Source organism: Lissotriton helveticus, chromosome 3_1 (assembly GCF_964261635.1).
Source record: "Lissotriton helveticus chromosome 3_1, aLisHel1.1, whole genome shotgun sequence".
Classification (NCBI taxonomy): Eukaryota; Metazoa; Chordata; class Amphibia; order Caudata; family Salamandridae; genus Lissotriton; species Lissotriton helveticus.
The window spans coordinates 1021458900-1021480043 of record NC_136061.1 but is presented as its reverse complement, the minus strand read 5'-3'; the positions used below and the strand labels follow the sequence as shown (position 1 = coordinate 1021480043).

Below are 21144 nucleotides of genomic sequence, written 5' to 3'. Positions count from 1 at the left end.
CAACGCCGTCTCATCATCGTGTTTTAACATCCTACGCATGCTCCGAAAGATCTTCCGATGGATCCCCACCGAAACCAGGAAGACGGTCACCCAAGCACTCGTCACCAGCCGACTGGACTACGGAAACACCCTCTACACCGGAACCACAGCCAAACTGCAGAAAAGACTCCAACTCATACAGAACGCCTCCGCACGACTCATCCTGGACATACCCCGATACAGCCACATTTCCGGACACCTGAAAGACCTGCACTGGCTCCCCGTCAGCAAGAGAATCACGTTCCGTCTCCTCACCCACGCACACAAGGCCCTCCACGACCTGGGCCCCAGGTACCTCAACAACCGCCTGACATTCTACACTCCCACCCGCCAACTACGATCGACCAACCACGCCCTCGCCACGGTTCCACGCATTCGAAGAGCCACCATGGGAGGAAGATCCTTCTCCTACCTGGCTGCCAAGACCTGGAACTCCCTCCCCATCCACCTACGTCGTACCCAGGACCACTTCTCCTTCAGGAAGCAACTCAAGACCTAGCTGTTCGATCAGTAGCGGACCCCTCTCCCCCAAGCGCCTTGAGACCCTCTGGGTGAGTAGCGCGCTATACAAATTTCTTGATTGATTGATTGATTTTGAGTCTCCACGTCACACAATACCACTCTAACGCACGCAATGCCACTCTCCTCCATTCCAGACAACGCCACTCCATGTCTCACCACACAATGTCACTCGACTCCTCACAGCGCTACTCCACTCCACACAATGTCACTTCACACAATGCCACTCTAATCAACGCCACAAAATGCGACACCACACCACTCCAACAACGCAAATAGAGCTCTCATAGACGAGACCTTTGCCAATGCTTGTTATACTTTTGCAGATTTCTATATCCTAAATAACACCTAAGTAAAAATAAAAAGGGGATTGATCCATACACATTCATGTTTTAGAAAGACTTTTAAATCTAGTTTTTTTTTAAGTAAAAAGCTCTGTGCACCGGATATCCTCTAATACTTACGGCAAAAAGGCCTACAACGAGGAGTAAGCAGAGCAGTACATGCCTTGCTAGTTGTGGCTCTCCAGTTTGTAAACGGTGCTCCTCTTCTGATAGAATGCACCGTTGAGAGACACACTGACTTACACAATGATTGTCTGAAGAGAAAAAAATAAGAAATTATTATGTGCCAGACAACACAATACAACATACATTTTTATTTGTTTTACTACGCAAAGCCTGTCAATGATTGCAAATTATTTAAAGCAGTGATGGCTATGAATTGGTTGTGAGCCCAATCTGTCATGGATCTGAAGGCCAGTGGCAAATGATGCAGAGAGGTTTCTGTGTGGACCATTGGACTGTGAGAAGCCAGAGTCAACCATTTTCATTACCAATAGCACTGAGACACAAAGAGAAGAGGGCAACGCACAGGACAGCAGTGATATAGGTGTCTGCTTTTAGGTCCGAAAATTAATTCACAGATGCCTCCCAATGATAAGGCAATTCAGCTCATGAGCTAGAATGTAAGATCACTTTTACAATATAAAACATGAGGCTGCTGTTGGTGTAACTTGAGAAACATGTGTAGTCATGCCACAGGAAGCTTACATATACACTAAAGGCACTTTCAATTTGCAACGAAACAGGTCTGCAACAGATGTTTTGCTTTGTACAACATGTACTTGAGGGAGTTCCGATTATACAAGTTAATGAACAATCGTTCTGGTGGCTCTAAATGCAGGTTTCTCGCACTTCGAGAATATTCCCAGGCATCAGAGTGAATCAGCAGATTCTCCCCACACACGTGTAAGTGGCACTACATGAATATGCAGTGACTTCACATTGCTCCGGAATTGATAGGGCAAGCCAAATTTAAGTACCACCCCGTGCGCTGATGGGAGTTTCTTACACATGCCCCCAGGAGCAGAGTGTAGAACAAGCTGTCTGAGACAGTGTGCCGATCTTCTAACTTCTGACCTTTTCAAATGTTAGGGAAGTCACTCTACAGAACAGGGAAGGGGGAGGGCAGTAAGGAATCCAATTTACTGTTAGATAGGGTATCCACCAAAAGTAATAAATGCTACTTACCAGTATGCATCTGTTCTCGGCATGCTCAACACAGTAGTGGTTAGTGAAGGTGTGCGTTGTAGACCATGTTGCTGCTTTACAGATATCTTCTAGGGTAATGTTCCCTAAGAAAGCCATAGAGTCTTCTACTTTGTGTGTGGAGTGCGTTCTAGTAGGAATTGTTAATGTGCGATTTGCTTTTTGATAGCATATTTGGATACATTTTACGATCCACCTTGTAATACCAGCTTTAGAGATGGGATTGCCTTTTTGCGGTGGGGAGAAAGCTACAAACAATTGTTTGTTTTGCGAAAGAATTTAGTTCTGTCAATGTACTAAAGAAGGGCTCTTTTAACATCTAGGGTGCGTAGAGCTCTTTCTGCTACAGAGTCTGGATTTTGAAAAAACACTGGCAACTCCACGGATTGATTAAGATGGAATGGAGTGATAACTTTAGGAAGGAATTTTGGATTTGTTCTGAGGACCACTTTATTACGATGTAATTGTAAAAATGGTTCCTGAATAGTGAAAGCTTGAATCTCACTTACTCTTCTAAGAGAGGTAAAGGCAAATAGGAAAGCTGTTTTCCATGTGAGGAACTGTAGTTCGCATTTGTGTAAAGGTTCAAATGGGGGTCCCATGAGTCTGGTAAGAACAATATTTAGGTTCCACACTGGAGAGGGTGGCAACCTAGGAGGAATGATTCTTTTTAGTCTTTCCAAAAATGCTTTAATTGCAGGGACTCTAAATAGTGACAAGTGTTGTCTGTTTTGTAAGTACGCAGCAAGTGCTGCAAGATGTAAACGTATAGATGAGTATGCTAGATTACACAAATGATATTCTGGATGGAAGCATCCAGTGGACCAATATGATTATTGGTGCATCCTGTGGATCAATATGATTATTGGTGCAGTAAATGGCAAATCTTTTCCATTTTGCAGCATAGCAAGCTCTAGGAGTAGGTCTTCTGGCTTCTTTAATGATGTTCATACAGTCTGGTGGCAGGTTATGGTAACCAAACTCTAAGACTTCAGGAGCCAGATAGCCAGATTCAGCTGACTTGATCTGGATGTCTGATCTCTCCATGGTTCTGCGTTAAGAGGGATGGAGACAGTCACAGTCTTTGCTGCGGAACTAGTGAGAGTTCTAGCAGCATTGTAAACCACGGTTGCCGTGCCCATGTGGGAGCTACTAAGAATAGTTTGAGAGACTGTTGTCGGAGCTTGCGTACCACTAGTGGGATTAGTGGGAGTGGCGGAAAAGCTTATACAAATTTGCCTGACCAGTTCATCCATATCGCATTGCCCTTGGACAACGGGTGTGGAGACCTGGCGGCGAAGGTTGGGCATTTTGCATTGCTGTGTGTGGCGAACAGATCTATTTCTGGTTGTCCCCATTTGTGGAAAAATGGTAGAAGAACTTGTGGATGTAGTTCTCATTCGTGAATCTGTTGTGTCTGTTGACTTAACAGATCTGCAATCTGATTGTGAACTCCTGGAAGGTGTTCGGCCAGTAGATATATTTTTTGTGTAATGACCCATCTCCAAATGTTCTGTGCAAGCTGGGACAGTTGCAGAGAATGTGTGCCTCCTTGTTTTTGTATATAGTACATTGCTGTCATGTTGTCCGTGCGGATCAAGACAGCTTTGTTCTGTACGTGTACTTGGAAAGACTTTAGTGCTAGGAATATTGCTAGTAGCTCTAGGTGATTGATGTGGAGCACTTTTTGTTGAGTGGTCCATCTGCCCTGAGTTGTATCTTGGAAGAGATGGGCTCCCCATCCTGTGAGTGATGCGTCTGTTGTAAGTACTATCTGTGGAACAGGTTCGAGTAACGGCCGCCCTTTGGATAATTTTTTGATGTTTCACCACTGCAGAGAGCGATGTGTGCGGCTATCCACCAACACCAGATCTGTAAGTTGTCCTTGAGCCTGATTCCACTGTTTTGCTAGACATTCCTGTAATGGACGCATTTGAAGTCTTGCATATGGCACAATATAAATGCAAGATGCCATCATGCCTATGAGCTGCATGAACACTCAGGCTGGAAGAGAGTGTTGGTTTTGGAATTTTGAGACTAAGGCTTGAATGCTCCCTATCCTGGCTGGACTGGGATATGCTAGAGCTGTTTGTGGCCCCCAGCTATTGGTGTACATGAGAGGGCTGGAGCTGCGACTTGGTCTTCTTCGATCGAAAGGATGCGCAGGCTGGTCAGCTGGACTCGTCGTGTTCAGGTGATAAGCACAGGTTGCAGACCTTGTGATGGTCACTGTGCAGGAATTTTGCTCCACACTGGGGGCATTCCTTGAATGGCGTCCTTTCCATGAGATGTAGGCCTAACGGCGTGGATAGGCCCAGCGGCCCGCGTCGACAACCGGAATCGAGCTGAAGAAGTCGAAGGGTATAGATGTTTCTAAGTTAATCTGAAGAGTTAAGGACGTTTTTTCGCGTCAAACTACTTTGGAAAGTAGATTTCGAACCGGAGGGGAAAAGTTACATCCGAACCCAATGGCAGAAAAAAACAATCCAAGGATGGAGTCAATGCCCATGCGCACTATTGTCCAAGGGAGGAGTCACCTACCTCGTGACTACAAAGACTTCTTCCAAGACAACAACAACCTGCAAGCATCTAAACCCAACACCAGATGGCGATCTAATGCTAAGTGTGAGACCTGCAGCTCATATGCCTCAAACAGAGTATTACCAAAGGTAAGCAACTTGTTCTGATGGATACTGCTAACCACAGATTCTTCACCTTTAGAATAAATGCCATAGCCGTAACTCCCAAAGGTGGAAGCTTTTGGGAGTGGGTTCAGACCAAACGACCCTGCAGAAGTGAGCTGGCGAAGTGAGCTTCCTGATGGACCTGTCAAGGCAGTAGCATTTATTAACTTATGCACTAATGACCACATGTTGCAGCCTGGCATCTATAACCGGCACCCCACGCCCTTGTAGCACTCCTGCGGAATGCAGAGGATTATCCACTGAGTCAGGGTCCTCTTTTGCACTGCTTAATTTTTCTTTCCAAAGAACTGTTCATTCACACATTGGTCCTTTGTGTGAAAGACAAAAAAATTCAACACCTTTTTAGGGCCACATGGTGGTCATGTTGTCCATGAAGACGGACACTAGCCTCTCTTCGATATATGTCAGGAAGGCTTATAGCACTAGGCTGACTAGGATCTGAGGTGCCACTGCCCTCCTTTATCAGCCAGTCATTAAGGTATGGGAAAACATGTCATACCAATCTCCCAAGGGGTGCAGCGACCACTGCCATCACTTTCATGAGCACCCGAGGGGCCAAAGAGGAGTAAAGTGGATTGAAAGCATTTCTGCCCCACCTTCAACCACAGGTAACACCTGTGGGACTGCAGAACATGTCTATGGAAATACAAGTTCTGCAAGTCCAAGGTCGCCATTCAGAGTCAGAGTAAACATTTGAAATCTGTCCTTCCTCAAAAAGGCATTCAACAGGCAGAGGTCCAAAATAGGCCTAAGGCATCAGTGCTTCCTTGGAACAAAAAAGTAACTCTAGTAGCACCAATTCAGTAACACTCTGAACAATAAACGGTTGACTTCCTGCATGATAAATGCAGAATTCTCCTCCGATAGTAACTCCGATGTGGGAGGAAGGTGGAGAGGTGATGAAATAAAAGTGCAGGGCATAACCCAGTTCGAACATTGTATAAGACCCACCTGTCCAAAACAATGGATCTCCAGCCCACAAGGAAGTATCATACTGTGCTGCCTAGCATGTAGGCAAGAGCTAAAATAAATTGGTTTTGTAGTCGCTGCAGCAGAAAAAGAAAAATTGGAAGATAGTAGTCCCTAATGGACTGAATGGTTTCTGCCAGTGCCACGTCTACGGCCTCAAAAGGACTGGGTTGGTTGCTACAGTACCGGTTGACATGAGCAAATAATGAGAATATATTCAACCTCAATAAATGAAAGAATACATCAATTAAGAGTAACTGACAGCTGATTTTGGAGTTAACAGCGATAACCCCCTCGGGAACAAGGCGCTAGCTGCTGTAAATTGTCAATTCCAAAACTATGGTCCCAAGTTATAGGAGGGCATTTAGTTTCGATTTAGAGTAATTAACAGCAATTCATACTCAAAAGCATGTGGGCTATTGGAACCCGCCCCAATCTCCTCGAACAGCAGCAGATAAACAGGCTATTTGACTCTTTCTGGTTCATGCCCGGCTTCATATTCACACTGAACACAGAATGCAAGCGGACACAGTTACTGTTAACAATGTAAGCATTTTGATTGGCTATACTAATCTCAGCATTTCATACAGCGTACTAATTATGCAGTGATAGGCTATCACACGCAGAGATCTGTTAAGTAGACTGTTTTCTCCTGCTTAGTCAAAATAGGGTGCTTAAGTTCGGCCATGAAGCCCTCCGTTGCTTTACAGAAATGTACATGGTTAGCAAGTTCCTTAGATGAATACATGCTTCGGCAGGTGTTTTTGATATTTCTGTACTATATGCCACAACAGACAACATGATTAGAGAATAAAAGTTATCATATAATAATAAGTTACTAGTTTCTACTTTACCTGTCTCAGCAGAAGGATGGTTGTTTATACTTAAAGATGCCACCAATTCTCTTGAGCAGCGCAACTCTCCATTTTCCCCATGACACGTAGAACAATCTAAGGAAAGTAAACATGCAATTTGTGTAGTAATTGTAGTGGGATAACACTTGCACTTAACACAACAATAATCCCCCAATCCACCACAAACTGAGACCACACAGGTAAGTATATTTTATAAAAATATATAGCTTTATCTAGTTTCAGCATGTAAATGAAGCCGTTGCATGATAATCACTTCTTGAGAAAACGTAGCATTTTATCTTAAGGGTTGCACTTAGTTTTTAGGATGGTACTGGTAAATAGGCAGTTCTCGGAATCAAAACAAAACAGTCTCAAGTCTCTCAAATCAGGGATCTAAAACTATTGCCCCTGATTTCTATTCAATCTGCTCTCAAAACGAGCAGTTAAAGCAATGCCAATGCTCCGTTATTCACAGCCAGCCTTCATAGGCACTTATCCCCCCAAGCGCGGCAAGTTCGCCTCACCCGGTATCCTGGGGACTACTTTTCTGCTTGCTCGAGGCTGCCACGGGCGCCGGATGGCCTCAGGCGCCTCGCGCCTCGAAGAGCACACTCGCTCCTTGCCCCGGCCGGTCCCCTGGTGCTCTCCCGCCCGCTCTCGACAATCCAACGAGCGGCGGGGGATGCAGCACATCTCGGGGGACGACAGGCCCGGGGTGAGGAACACACGCGGACTCACTCCCTCGGCGAGGACGGGTCAGCCAGCTGCTCCGGCGGTCGGCTCCTCGCTGGGGGGGTAATCAGATCGCGATTCCCTCGGCGGCTTCCAGGCTGCTCCACGCTGTGGCCAATCAGGTCGCGGCCCTCCGGTCGAGCCCCTTCAGTACCCGGGAGTCAGCCAATGGCAGAGCGGCTCCCGGGACAGTCAGGCAATGACGCTCCGCTACCTCGGCCAATCACGGCCCACCACCGGTGATGACGCTGCGCCGCACGGGCCAATCCCGTCGCGGCGTTAGTGAGGGGGCTCGGCTCCCTCCACCAATGGGAGCGCGGCGCCTTCGTTCTCTGGCGCTTCAGCTCCCCCACTCAAGGAAATTCACGGAGGGTGTTTCTGGCCCCGGGCCGCGTCGGTGATTCGGCGGCAAGATTCCCTTGGGGCCTGGGATCGCGGCAGGACGTCTCTGTGGCCCCCCAATCAGCAGGGGGGGGGGTCCTAGTTAAAGAACCCCACCACGGTATCTCCTCGCCCCTGGAATCTGTGCCGATGAGCACAGCGAGCTCCAGACAGCTGGCAATGGGGACACACGGGTTGGGGCCGCTCCCCACGCGATCTTTCCTTAGTTTGTGGCAAAGCTTCAGGAACCTTTAGCCCTGGGTTCCAAGCAGGAGGCCAGCTCTTCTCAGGCCCTTGGAGATTCAAGTTGCAGACACAGCATACAGCAAAGTCTTGGCAGTTTCAAGCAGGCAGGGTCACAGCACACAGCAAAGCCCCTTTCTCCTCCTCAGCTTCCAGTCAGACAGCAGAACAGGTCAGCCCTTAGAGCACACAGCAAGGCAGTCTTCCTTTAGTTCTCTCGCCGTCCTCCTTCCAGCCGAGGTTCCTTCTTGCTTGCAGAATTTCAGAATCTAAACTTCTGTAGTCAGGGGTCCTTTCCTTATACCCCTCAATGTCTTTGAAGTCCTTTGAAGTCTTTGTGCATGGAGGCCCTTGGTCCAGTCTAAACCAGTTCTGGGGGTTGCGGAGCACTGAGGTGTCTCTGGTTTTCTTCTTCCTGTCAGCTTCAGGGCCAGAGGTGTCAATTGACCACCAGGAGGGAGCTAACATGGGGGAGGTAGGCCTTGGCACAGCCCAGTACTTATCAGGCATTCCTTCCTCCCACCTCCCAGGCAGGCAGATGTGCCCTTTCATCCCCGGGCTGGCTCCGACCCTCTCCTCTGGGGCTCTGCAGCCCCCCCTGTCACATCCAGACCAGGCAGGCATTCCACAAACCCAGGCACACAGAAAGGTTTAGACAAGAGAACAGCCACTTTCTAAAAGTGCTATTCTCCAACACAGGATTTAAAAACACCCTTCACTAAAAGATGTGTCGTTAAATTCTGAGTTCAGGGATATCTTTCACTTATGTCCCATCTTGTTCCTATGGGAAGATAGGCTGGTATCACATGGGCCCAGCCTCCTCCATGTTACTCTATGGAGCAGATAGCCTTACAGCAGTGAGCGCATAAAATGGCTGCAGCCCACTACCAGAGCATATTACCTGCACTAGTACATGCTCTACCTTATCCATACACTGCACCCTGCCCAGGGGGGTACCTTGAGCCTTCCATAGGGGTGACTGATGTGCACAGACAGGGAAGGGTTAGGCCTAGCCAGTGGGGACACTGGCCAGGCTGACATGGCAGTCACTGACTGCACACAGGCTCTGCGCTGGCAGGCCTGAGTCACCATTTTAAAGCTACTCATGTGGGTGGCGCAATCTGCGCTGCAGGCCCACTAGTAGCATTTGTCATCACCAGCCCTGGCACACACAGTGCACTTACTAGGGACTTCGTGGTGATACAAATATGCCAATCAATATCACAATTTACAGAGGGAGCACTTACACTCTGACACTGATCAGCAGTGGCAGAGTGTCCAAAGCATCTTAATCAGCAAAAACGAAATCCAGCACAGCATCACAACACATGAGTCAGAGGCAAAAAGATGGGGGAAGAACCACGCCAAAAGGTGTCAGGTCTAACACGTGTCCCCTCCAGCTGAAAGTGGGGAGAACTACCCAACCTCTTGGGAGTCCTCATCACTAAGGCGGAAGAATCTGGACAGACCGTCAGCATTGGCGTGTTCTGTACCAGGGCGGTGCTCCACCGTAAAGTCCATCCCCTGTAGGGAAATGGACCACCTCAACAATTTTGGATTCTCACCCCTCATCTGCATTAACCATCTGAGGGGCCTGTGGTCGGTCTGAACACGGAAGTGAGTCCCAAACAGGTAGGGCCTCAGCTTCTTCAGAGCCCAGACCACAGCGAAAGCTTCTCTTTCGATGGCACTCCATTTCTGTTCCCTGGGGATTAGCCTTCGGCTAATGAAAGCCACCGGTTGATCTCCTCCCTCATCATTGATCTGTGAGAGTACTGCTCCCACGCCTTGCTCTGAAGCGTCAGTTTGCACAATGAACTCACTGGAAAAGTCAGGTGCCTTAAGCACCGATGCTGTGCACATGGCAGTTTTGAGGGTGTCAAAAGCAGTTTGACAGGCCTCAGTCCAATTCACTTTCCTGGGCTGATTCCTAGATGTCAGCTCTGTCAAAGGGGCCACAATGGTGCCATAGCCTTTGACAAACCGTCTGTAATACCCAGTGAGACCTAGAAAGGCTCTCACCTCAGTCTGGGTCTCGGGGGGTTCCCAAGCCAGAATGGTATCAATTTTTGCCTGTAGGGGCGCCACCTTGCCGCTCCCCACCTATCTGGCATTTACTGGCCTTGATAGTGAGGCCTGCCTTCTGCAGAGCCTTCAACACTTCAGTGAGGTGTTGCAGGTGTTCCTCCCAAGTGGAGCTGAACACAGCAATGTCATCCAGGGAGGCTGCGCTGAATTGCTTCAGCCCTGCCAGTACCTGGTTGACCAATCTCTGAAATGTGGCGGGAGCATTTTTCAACCCAAAGGGCATGACACGGAACTGGAAGTGCCCCTCTGGTGTGGAAAATGCTGACCTCTCCTTTGCCCCGTCATTTAAGGCAATCTGCCAGTACCCTGAAGTCAAATCAAAAGTACTCAGGTACTGGGCAGCTCCCAACCGATCCACCAGCTCATCAGCTCTGGGGATGGGGTGCGCGTCAGTCTTGGTGACCGCATTGAGCCCACGGTAGTCCACACAGAACCGAAGTTCTGGGGTGCCACCGGGGGTAGCGGCTTTCTTAGGCACTAAGACCACTGGGCTAGCCCAGGGGCTGCTGGAGGGCTCAATAACCCCAAGCGCCAACATCTTGGAAACTTCTTCCTTGATGCTAGCTCTGACCTTGTCAGCCACCCTGTAAAACTTCTGTTTCACAGGCATGCTGTCTCCAGTGTCCACGTCGTGGACGCACCACTTGGTGACACCTGGGGTCAGGGAGAACAGTGGGGCGAACTGACCCAAGACTTGGCGACAGTCCTCCTGCTGTTCTGGGGTCAGGGTGGGGGAGAGGACCACACCATCCACTGACCCATCTTGCTCCTGGACTGCCAGGAGGTCAGGGAGAGGATCACTATCCTCCTCCCCTCCAACATCTGTAGCCATGAGCATAGTTACTTCAGTCCTTTCAAAGTGGGGCTTGAGGCGGTTCACATGCAGCACTCTCAGGGGCTGCCTGGGAGTCTTCAGGTTAGCCAAATAGGTAACCTCGCTCTTGCGCTCCACCACCTCATATGGCCCAGACCACTTGTCGCGGAGCGCACAAGGCTCCACTGGCGCCATCACCCACACCTTCTGACCCGGTTGGAACTCAACCAGAGAAGTGTTCTGGTCATACCACCTCTTCATTTCCTCCTGGCTAGCCTCCAGGTTCTCTTGAGCGAGCTTCCTGAAGCGCTTGGTCTGGTTGCGAATGGCCAGCACATAGCTGAACACATCCTGGGGGGTTTTCCCACGGGATTTCTCCCACCCCTCCTTCACTAGAGCCAGAGGCCCTCTGACAGGGTGGCCATACAGCAACTCAAAGGGACTGAACCCTAAGGATTTCTGAGGCACCTCCCTGTAGGCAAACAACAGGCATGGCAACAAGACATCCCATTTCCGCCTCATGGGCTCTTCCAGGCCCATAATCATGCCCTTCAATGTGCGGTTGAATCTCTCAACCAAACCATTTCCTTGAGGGTGGTAAGGAGTGGTGAATTTGTATGTCACCCCACACTCACTCCACAGGGACTTCATATACTTAGAAATGAAGTTTGTCCCCCTGTCTGAGACGACCTCCCTCGGAAATCCCACCCGGGAAAAGATCCCCATCAGGGCACGGCCCACCACTGGGGCGGTGACTGTCCTGAGCGGAAGGGCTTCCGGGTACCGAGTGGCATGGTCCACCAAGACCAGGATAAACCTGTTGCCTAGGGCTGTCTTGGGATCCAGGGGCCCCACGATGTCAATGCCCACCCGCTCAAAAGGGGTGCTCACCACGGGAAAGGGTTGGAGGGGGGCCACGCGCTTCCCTCCACTCTTGCCACTGGCCTGACAAGTCTGGCAAGATTTACAAAAGGCAGAGACGTGCGTCTTCATCTGGGGCCAGTAGAAATGGGTGACAAGCCTGTGATAGGTCTTGTCTTGCCCCAGATGTCCTGCGAGAGGCACGTCATGAGCCAGACCCAGTAGGAAGTTCCTGAAGCGCTCCGGTACCACCAGCACACGGGCTGCACCGGGCTCAGCGAACTTAGGCTCACTATAAAGTAAGTCATCCTCCCAGTAGATCAAATGCTCCTTGGACCCCAGGCCTGCTGCCTGGTCTGCAGCCTGCTGCCGCACACCAATGAGAGAAGGGCACTCCTTCTGAGCCTGGCAGAATTCCTCCCTGGAGGGACCACCCTCTTGCTGCCACTGGGACAGCTCAGGCAATTCCCCTAGTTCGGCCACCTGCTCCCCTGTAGGTTCCAGGGCATCCCCCTCTGGGTCTGCCTCCTCCTGGACCGTGGGAACAGTGGGGGCTGGTTTCCCGCGCCCTCTACCCCTTCTTCTCTTGGCAGGTTCCTGGGCCATTGTTCCAGGCTCCAGTGCTGCTAGACCGCCCTCTCTGGCTGTCATTGCACGGGTGGACACACAGATCCACGCAGGCAAACCCAACATCTCCAAGTGAGTCCTGTGCTCCACCTCTTTCCAGGGGGAGCTCTCCAGGTCATTACCTAATAGACAATCTACAGGCAAGGCATCACTTACAACCATCTCCAAAATACCGGAGACTCCTCCCCATTCAAATGGAACTTTTGCCAACTTGCAGTAGCGCACTGAACTGTCAGCTGCCACCACAGGCCGGAGTACCTTGGGAACAATTTGCTCTTCAGACACCCACTGACACCTAACAGATGTCACGCTGGCCCCTGTGTCTCTCAGAGCCTCCACCTCCTGTCCATTGATGGTCACCTTATGCCCGTATTTCTTAGTGTTTTGGGGCAGCAAGGTTTCCTGGGCCATCTCTTGGTCTCCTAGAGAGACAAGGGTCATTAATGCTAACCCCTCCTCCCCACTAGAAATCAAATCCCCTCCCAAAGCTACACTGGCTAACACCGGAGCTGGAGCTGGAGCACCAGTGGGTGCAGATTTCTTCTTTGGACAGTTTGGAGCAATGTGCCCCACCTCCCTACATGAATAGCAAGTAGGCGGGGTCTTTTTGTCCTGCGTGCCTTTATGGGGCCAGGACTTCTTAGGCTTGGGGGGTTGAGACACCTTCTCCTGGGAACTACTTTGGGGCCCTTTAGAAGACTCCTTTTGATTACCCGTGTCCCCCCCACTCTTCTGCTGGGGACCCTGTCCACCTTTGGCTGGGGTACTTACCACCCCCTTGTGGACCCTGGTGCTAGTCCACCGGTCCGCCTCTTTAGCAAGCTCACTGGGATCAGTTAACTTGCTATACAAAAGATGCTGGCGCAGCTCTGGGACACAAACTACTTAAGTGCTCCCTACTAATCAAGTGACACAACCCCACATAATCAGTAACTTTGCTGCCCTTCATCCAACCTTCCAGTGCACGCGTGTACATACTCACACACTCCACCCAAGTACTTGAATCAAGCTTCTTGAAGTTCCTAAACTTCTGGCGGTACTGTTCTGCAGTGAGCCCATACCTGAGGCATAAGGCCTCCTTCATGGCGGAGTAGGATAAAGCATCCTTTGCTTCTAAGGGTGCCAAAACATCCCTCCCTGAGGCCTCAAAATGCTTCCACAATCCCGCTCCCCAATTCTTCTCAGGCACCTCATTCATCTTTAAGGCAAGTTCATACGCTCTGAACCACGCATAAATATCCTCACCCCTCTGATAATTCTGTACCAGATCCTTTGGTATGTATACCTTACCCGCCTGTACTGGTTGTGCGCTGCCACCATTAGAACTGGACACCCTCTCTTTGTATTTGATGTCCAACTCCTTCATGCTCCTCTCATGAGCCAATTGGAGCTTCTTCTCCTCCAAAGCGAGCGCATGTCTTCTCTCCTGCGCCGCTCTCTCCTGTGCCTCTTTCTCAACTTCCAGGCGCAGTCTCTTCTCATCGGCTTCCGCTCTGAGCTTCAAAAGCTCAATCTCATGGGCCCTAACTCGCTGATTCTCCTCTATTTCCTCTGGAGACATAACCCTACTGGAGTGGTCGCTGCCGGTCCTAGACCCTGGCTTCCTCACTGGCAATTCACTGGGCAAAAACCCGTTCTCCGGTGTGTCTCCCTCTCCAGTAGCAGCTTCCGGGTCACAATGTTTGGCCTCCCACCAGCGCTGTCCGTAGCTCTTCCTTATTTGCGCCGCCCCTCACTGGGCATTCAAGCTGTTTGCAGACTTTTCTCAGTTGCTCCTTGTTATAGGTTAACAACTCCTGGATTTCAAATTCCACTTCCACGTCTCCATTCACGCTTGGCGCTTTCCGAGACATGATGCTTCCTACCCTTTTTCAACTAAAAAGGTTTCACCAAAAAACAAAATCTTGTGCAACCTGTGCCGCTAAACTAGACTAGTGATGTACAAGAGATCACTGCCGGTCAAGTGCAATTATTAGTTCAAAATCCGCACCGCGAGCCACCAATGTTAGAACCGGGGGTCTCTAGTTGGCAGAGGTAAGTACCTTAGCCCAAGTAGGGACCCTCACTTCCAGTCAGGGTGACAGAATAACCCTCTGAGATAACCCCTGCTCACCCTCTAGGTAGCATGGCGCGAGCAGTCTAGGCTAAACAGAGGCAATGTGGATAACACTTGCACTTAACACAACAATAATCCCCCAATCCACCACAAACTGAGACCACACAGGTAAGTATATTTTATAAAAATATATAGCTTTATCTAGTTTCAGCATGTAAATGAAGCCGTTGCATGATAATCACTTCTTGAGAAAACGTAGCATTTTATCTTAAGGGTTGCACTTAGTTTTTAGGATGGTACTGGTAAATAGGCAGTTCTCAGAATCAAAACAAAACAGTCTCAAGTCTCTCAAATCAGGGATCTAAAACTATTGCCCCTGATTTCTATTCAATCTGCTCTCAAAACGAGCAGTTAAAGCAATGCCAATGCTCCGTTATTCACAGCCAGCCTTCATAGGCACTTATCCCCCCAAGCGCGGCAAGCGCGCCTCACCCGGTATCCTGGGGACTTCTTTTCTGCTTGCTCGAGGCTGCCACGGGCGCCGGATGGCCTCAGGCGCCTCGCGCCTCGAAGAGCACACTCGCTCCTTGCCCCGGCCGGTCCCCTGGTGCTCTCCCGCCCGCTCTCGACAATCCAACGAGTGGCGGGGGATGCAGCACACCTCGGGGGACGACAGGCCCGGGGTGAGGAACACACGCGGACTCACTCCCTCGGCGAGGACGGGTCAGCCAGCTGCTCCGGCGGTCGGCTCCTTGCTGGGGGGTAATCAGATCGCGATTCCCTCGGCGGCTTCCAGGCTGCTCCACGCTGCGGCCAATCAGGTCGCGGCCCTCCGGTCGAGCCCCTTCAGTACCCGGGAGTCAGCCAATGGCAGAGCGGCTCCCGGGACAGTCAGGCAATGGCGCTCCGCTACCTCGGCCAATCACGGCCCACCACCGGTGATGAGGCTGCGCCGCACGGGCCAATCCCGTCGCGGCGTTAGTGAGGGGGCTCGGCTCCCTCCACCAATGGGAGCGCGGCGCCTTCGTTCTCTGGCGCTTTAGCTCCCCCACTCAAGGAAATTCACGGAGGGTGTTTCTGGCCCCGGGCCGCGTCGGTGATTCGGCGGCAAGATTCCCTTGGGGCCTGAGATCGCGGCAGGACGTCTCTGTGGCCCCCCTATCAGCAGGGGGGGGGGGGTCCTAGTTAAAGAACCCCACCACGGTATCTCCTCGCCCCTGGAATCTGTGCCGATGAGCACAGCGAGCTCCAGACAGCTGGCAATGGGGACACACGGGTTGGGGCCGCTCCCCACGCGATCTTTCCGTAGTTTGTGGCAAAGCTTCAGGAACCTTTAGCCCTGGGTTCCAAGCAGGAGGCCAGCTCTTCTCAGGCCCTTGGAGATTCAAGTTGCAGACACAGCAAAGTCTTGGCAGTTTCAAGCAGGCAGGGTCACAGCACACAGCAAAGCCCCTTTCTCCTCCTCAGCTTCCAGTCAGACAGCAGAACAGGTCAGCCCTTAGAGCACACAGCAAGGCAGTCTTCCTTTAGTTCTCTCGCCGTCCTCCTTCCAGCCGAGGTTCCTTCTTGCTTGCAGAATTTCAGAATCTAAACTTCTGTAGTCAGGGGTCCTTTCCTTATACCCCTCAATGTCTTTGAAGTCCTTTGAAGTCTTTGTGCATGGAGGCCCTTGGTCCAGTCTAAACCAGTTCTGGGGGTTGCGGAGCACTGAGGTGTCTCTGGTTTTCTTCTTCCTGTCAGCTTCAGGGCCAGAGGTGTCAGTTGACCACCAGGAGGGAGCTAACATGGGGGAGGTAGGCCTTGGCACAGCCCAGTACTTATCAGGCATTCCTTCCTCCCACCTCCCAGGCAGGCAGATGTGCCCTTTCATCCCCGGGCTGGCTCCGACCCTCTCCTCTGGGGCTCTGCAGCCCCCCCTGTCACATCCAGACCAGGCAGGCATTCCACAAACCCAGGCACACAGAAAGGTTTAGACAAGAGAACAGCCACTTTCTAAAAGTGCTATTCTCCAACACAGGATTTAAAAACACCCTTCACTAAAAGATGTGTCATTAAATTCTGAGTTCAGGGATATCTTTCACTTATGTCCCATCTTGTTCCTATGGGAAGATAGGCTGGTATCACATGGGCCCAGCCTCCTCCATGTTACTCTATGGAGCAGATAGCCTTACAGCAGTGAGCGCATAAAATGGCTGCAGCCCACTACCAGAGCATATTACCTGCACTAGTACATGCTCTACCTTATCCATACACTGCACCCTGCCCAGGGGGGGTACCTTGAGCCTTCCATAGGGGTGACTGATGTGCACAGACAGGGAAGGGTTAGGCCTAGCCAGTGGGGACACTGGCCAGGCTGACATGGCAGTCACTGACTGCACACAGGCTCTGCGCTGGCACCATTTTAAAGCTACTCATGTGGGTGGCGCAATCTGCGCTGCAGGCCCACTAGTAGCATTTGTCATCACCAGCCCTGGCACACACAGTGCACTTACTAGGGACTTAGTGGTGATACAAATATGCCAATCAATATCACAATTTACAGAGGGAGCACTTACACTCTGACACTGATCAGCAGTGGCAGAGTGTCCAAAGCATCTTAATCAGCAAAAACGAAATCCAGCACAGCATCACAACACATGAGTCAGAGGCAAAAAGATGGGGGAAGAACCACGCCAAAAGGTGTCAGGTCTAACATAGTGGATGTAGCATTAAGTCGGTAGCCATCTACTTCCATTTTTAACACCTATTTTGTGAAAGCTACTTAACGTATGAATATGAGGTATCGAGAGGGAAAAACAAATCTGAGGGAATAATGTTTTCTATCTGAATGAAATAAAGCAGAGCTATTCTGAAACCTCCAAAACGTTTTCCTTATGCACACTCAAAAAGACATTTCCTATGGGCCACTCAAAAAAGGCAAAATAACTCTCACGGAGCACTTCCTCTGGTCTCGGTAAAAGGAATTTGAGAGAAGAAAATGCCTCTGATGAAACTAATATGTAAACATAGATTGTCAAAACAGAGTCAGACCACCTCACGTTGAAATGTTGCAGAGGTAAGGCAACCAACCTGAAGTAATAATTTCTCATATAAGGAGTTGAGGTTTGATGGATGTAACCTTCTTTTGCAGTTGCAGCCTTTGGGCTCAATGGGTTCTTACAAAGAGAGTTTAGGTCTCCTAACTGGGAAAGCGGTTGATTTAGTAAAACTTCCAGTATAGGCAATGACAGAATTAAGCCCAACCTCAAACATGATCTGGCGGGTGCTGTTGAGACAAAATAACCAAACTGCTTAAGCCTACAGTAACTATTGCTGTGATCAGTTTTGAAAGCCTGAGCCACCAGGTTAGCCAACAGCATGGTCCAGAACAGGACAGGTTTAACCGCATGCGTGCGGCGGTTATTTTTGCGCTGTGCGGCTTTTTTCTAAAAGACGCGTTACAAGACGAGCTGAGCTCGTCATGAGCATGCGAGCGGCGCAACTCATGACGAGCTCAGCTCGTCATGAGCACGGAAGTGGTTAACAGCTGTAGCGAAATAAAAGAAATGGGGAGGTTGATTTGATAAGATTACATATTTTCCTCAAAAGATCATTCTTGGGTAGTCAGCAACTTCAAATTTGAAAACCCCCAAATTTAACCCTGTAAAGTGCTCTCGTTTCAAACTTGGATCGAAACTTTGCTGTCTGAAGCCTTATCTTCATATTAAATGCCCATAATTCCAGTGTAATGATTGACAAAATAACTGGAATTAATTTAAACAGTAAACCCAAACAATTAAGGTATTTACCAATTAGTGCCTGTTGTTCTTAAGTGTGAATGGTTTTTTGTGGGCCTGCCTCCTTTCCATGATTCAGATCTTCATTAGGTTCCAACTGTTTACGTTCACAATATGACTCAAATGACAATGGTGACATGCAGTGCATTTTCAATTCTTATAATTGCCTGAGAATAGTGTGAAATGAACAAACATGGGGACTAGAACACGAAAGGAGACAGTGGAGCCTTCTTAATGTCAGCACCTAACCTCAAGTAACTCTAATATAAAAAAATCCCTTCCTTTCCACTTAGGGAGATGTGTGCACACTGGTTGACACCCACCGTCACATTGCTAGTTCCATCAGGAACTCAACAACATAAGCAAAAGCACAGTTGCACCACAGTATACAAACAATGAAATTAATTCCAATCCAAGTTTGACATGAGAGAAAGCTCTTCAGTTTTGATTTCTTTATTCTGTTTTGAAGTAGAAAAGACTGTGCAGCCGGCGCGTTTCGTCCCAACTTGGGACTTCTTCAGGGCAATTTAGGAGTAGTACTTCTTGTCTTTATGCGTAGCAGAGACGGTAATAGGTACGCGCTATGCCTCGAATTGACGTCCTCCATACAAATATAAGAGGGGAAAGTCCAAGGTTCTCAAGACGAAGATGTGTAATGAATGGAGCTCGTAGGTAGATGAGCTCTTTCAGACGGGTTATAATAATATAGCTTCACGTGGGATCTGTGGCGGTGTTGGTTCCAATATTGTGAAGTGAAGATAAGCGAGCAGCTACTCCATAATCTGTGGCGGTGTTGGTTCCAATATTGTGAAGTGAGGATAAGCGAGCAGCTACTCCATAAACTGGTCAGTAGAATCAATGTTCCTGTAGTCGAAATCCAAGCGCTTGAGGAGGTAATGACCACTTGTCTTAATTCTAAGTATATTTATTCTTGAGTCGTAATAACTGTGGAAGGTGGGTGCCCCATCAGGCATAAGTACCAAGCTCGTAAAAGATGATTACGGCCAGAGAACGCGGTCACCTTGAACGCCACAAGTACGGACCGCCAGTACTTGTGGCGTGACCTCGACTACAGGTACATTGATTCTACTGACCAGTTTATTGAGTAGCTGCTCAATTAAAGGAGATGGTAAAGTCGCTCTCAGAGGTGTATGAGTGATAAAGGGGTAGAGTGAAATCCCTCCATCGTTCTCACACGTCTTAGGATTCTTCTTTGTTTTCAGTGTCTTCCCCTTCATAGGTTTCTTCCTGGGCTTCTCCAGATTATGATGAAGAGTATCTTGGATCTCCTGCTAACTCTTCTGCTCCAAGAGGAAAATATATTCATAAGGAAAAAATGAAACCCATTATTGATTATTTGTCTGCTAACCTGCAACTTCCCACAGATTCAGAATAGCCTTTCGCCAGTTGGGATGGATTTTGTCAGTTTCAAAGGTCTGCATTATTTCCGGCACCTATTTCCAGGTAGACTGTAGCTTTTGGCTTCAGGGATATGGAGCTTCCTGAGAGTCCTTCTAATAACCCTCTGGTGAGTAACTTGGTGAGTGAGGATTTGGTGGTTTCTAATGCTGTGGACAAGAATGCAGAGGGGGATTTGAAAAGATCATAAGCTCGCCTGATTCCTTCTATGAGGTCAGAGGTTAATTCAGTGTACACTTTCTAAACATTAAGGACTTTAAATCTCTTTCCTCTGCTATTCATGGGAAAGGGAAAATGATATTTTTCTCTATTCCTAGCATGTTTGTACTTCCAAGTGAATTTCCGGTCTGATAATGTTTTTGATAGCCTTGGAACTTCTGCAATGGCTTCAGATGACGTTGTGGCTGCTAGACATCATTTGCATTTGCGAGGATGGAAAGTGGATTTCTCTCAAAAGAACGGTCTTCTCCGTATGCCTATTTTAGGTCATAAGTTATTTGGGGAAGTTCTGCCAAAATCCTTCAAAAACCAGAAGCATACGTAGCCCGTCAAGTTCAGACAGAGAGACTTTGACAAGAAATAGAGGGGCTTTGCCAAATTCAAGGATAAGAGGCTTAATTTTTCTTTTAACGAGTTGAGAGTTTAACCAAAATCGCAGAATTCCAATTCCTCTCGTCAACCTACTAGTTCCAAGGGCAATCCCTCTCAATGCTCCTGACTTTGCAGGGTATCCGGATGGGGGATGTCTTTTCTTTTCTTTCAGGCCTACTAAGTTTCTAGAGTGTCCGACAAGTGGGTCCTGCCAGTAATCTCGGTGGGATGCAGCATAACACGTTCTCCTATTCCTGTGCTTCCATGATTCCTTAGTGCTCCTCTTCAAGTGAACAGTACAAAGAGGGTAGCCTTGCTGGACAGTGTGAGCCTATTCAAGAAAAAGGCAATAATTCAGGTTCCGATGAGTCTGAGGGGTCTGGGTATGTACTCTTGAGTTTTCGCTGTGCAGAAGCCATCAGGAGAATACAAAATAATAGGCTTGAAGAACAGATTCATTCCTATGATTCATTTCAAAATGTGTTCCCTTCAGCAAAACATTCTACTTACTTCTCAGGGAGACTACCTGACAAAAGTTTATTTACAGGATGCCTAGTTGCATGTTCCTGTGGCATCTGCAAGTCAATAGTTTCTCAGATTCCGTGTGGGGAAAGCACATTGGCAGTTTTATATCATTACTGGGATAAAGACGGCTCGAAGAGTTTGTATAAAAATTTTAATTGAGTGATGGTTCTCTTTCACAACAGGGAAATAAGCAGTTATCCTTACCTCGATGATCTGCTGATTCAGTCCCATTCTTATGCCATAACAATGCTACATACAACGGAGGTGTGCAGAGAATTGGAGAGCTTTGGGTTTCTGATCAACAGGAGCAAGTCAGTTCTGGTACCTTCACAGGACATGTAGTAAGTACACTGGAGCCAATTTCAGGACGGACGATGGGAAGGTCTTCCTTTTGG

The 21144-nt window shown here is 49.0% G+C and overlaps 1 protein-coding gene across 3 annotated transcripts in view; it reads right to left on the bottom strand.

Annotated features, from left to right (window-relative positions):
- The window catches only part of GPR155 (G protein-coupled receptor 155), a 361714-nt gene that overhangs the window by 54271 nt on the left and 286299 nt on the right, over nt 1-21144 (bottom strand). For all 3 annotated transcript variants that reach the window (XM_078681541.1, XM_078681540.1, XM_078681542.1), the window contains exons 11-12: nt 6637-6732; nt 1023-1156 (exon numbers count right to left, since the gene is read on the bottom strand). In XM_078681541.1, the coding sequence (XP_078537667.1) occupies nt 1023-1156; nt 6637-6732 (230 nt within the window). The remainder of the gene's footprint in view (nt 1-1022; nt 1157-6636; nt 6733-21144) is intronic.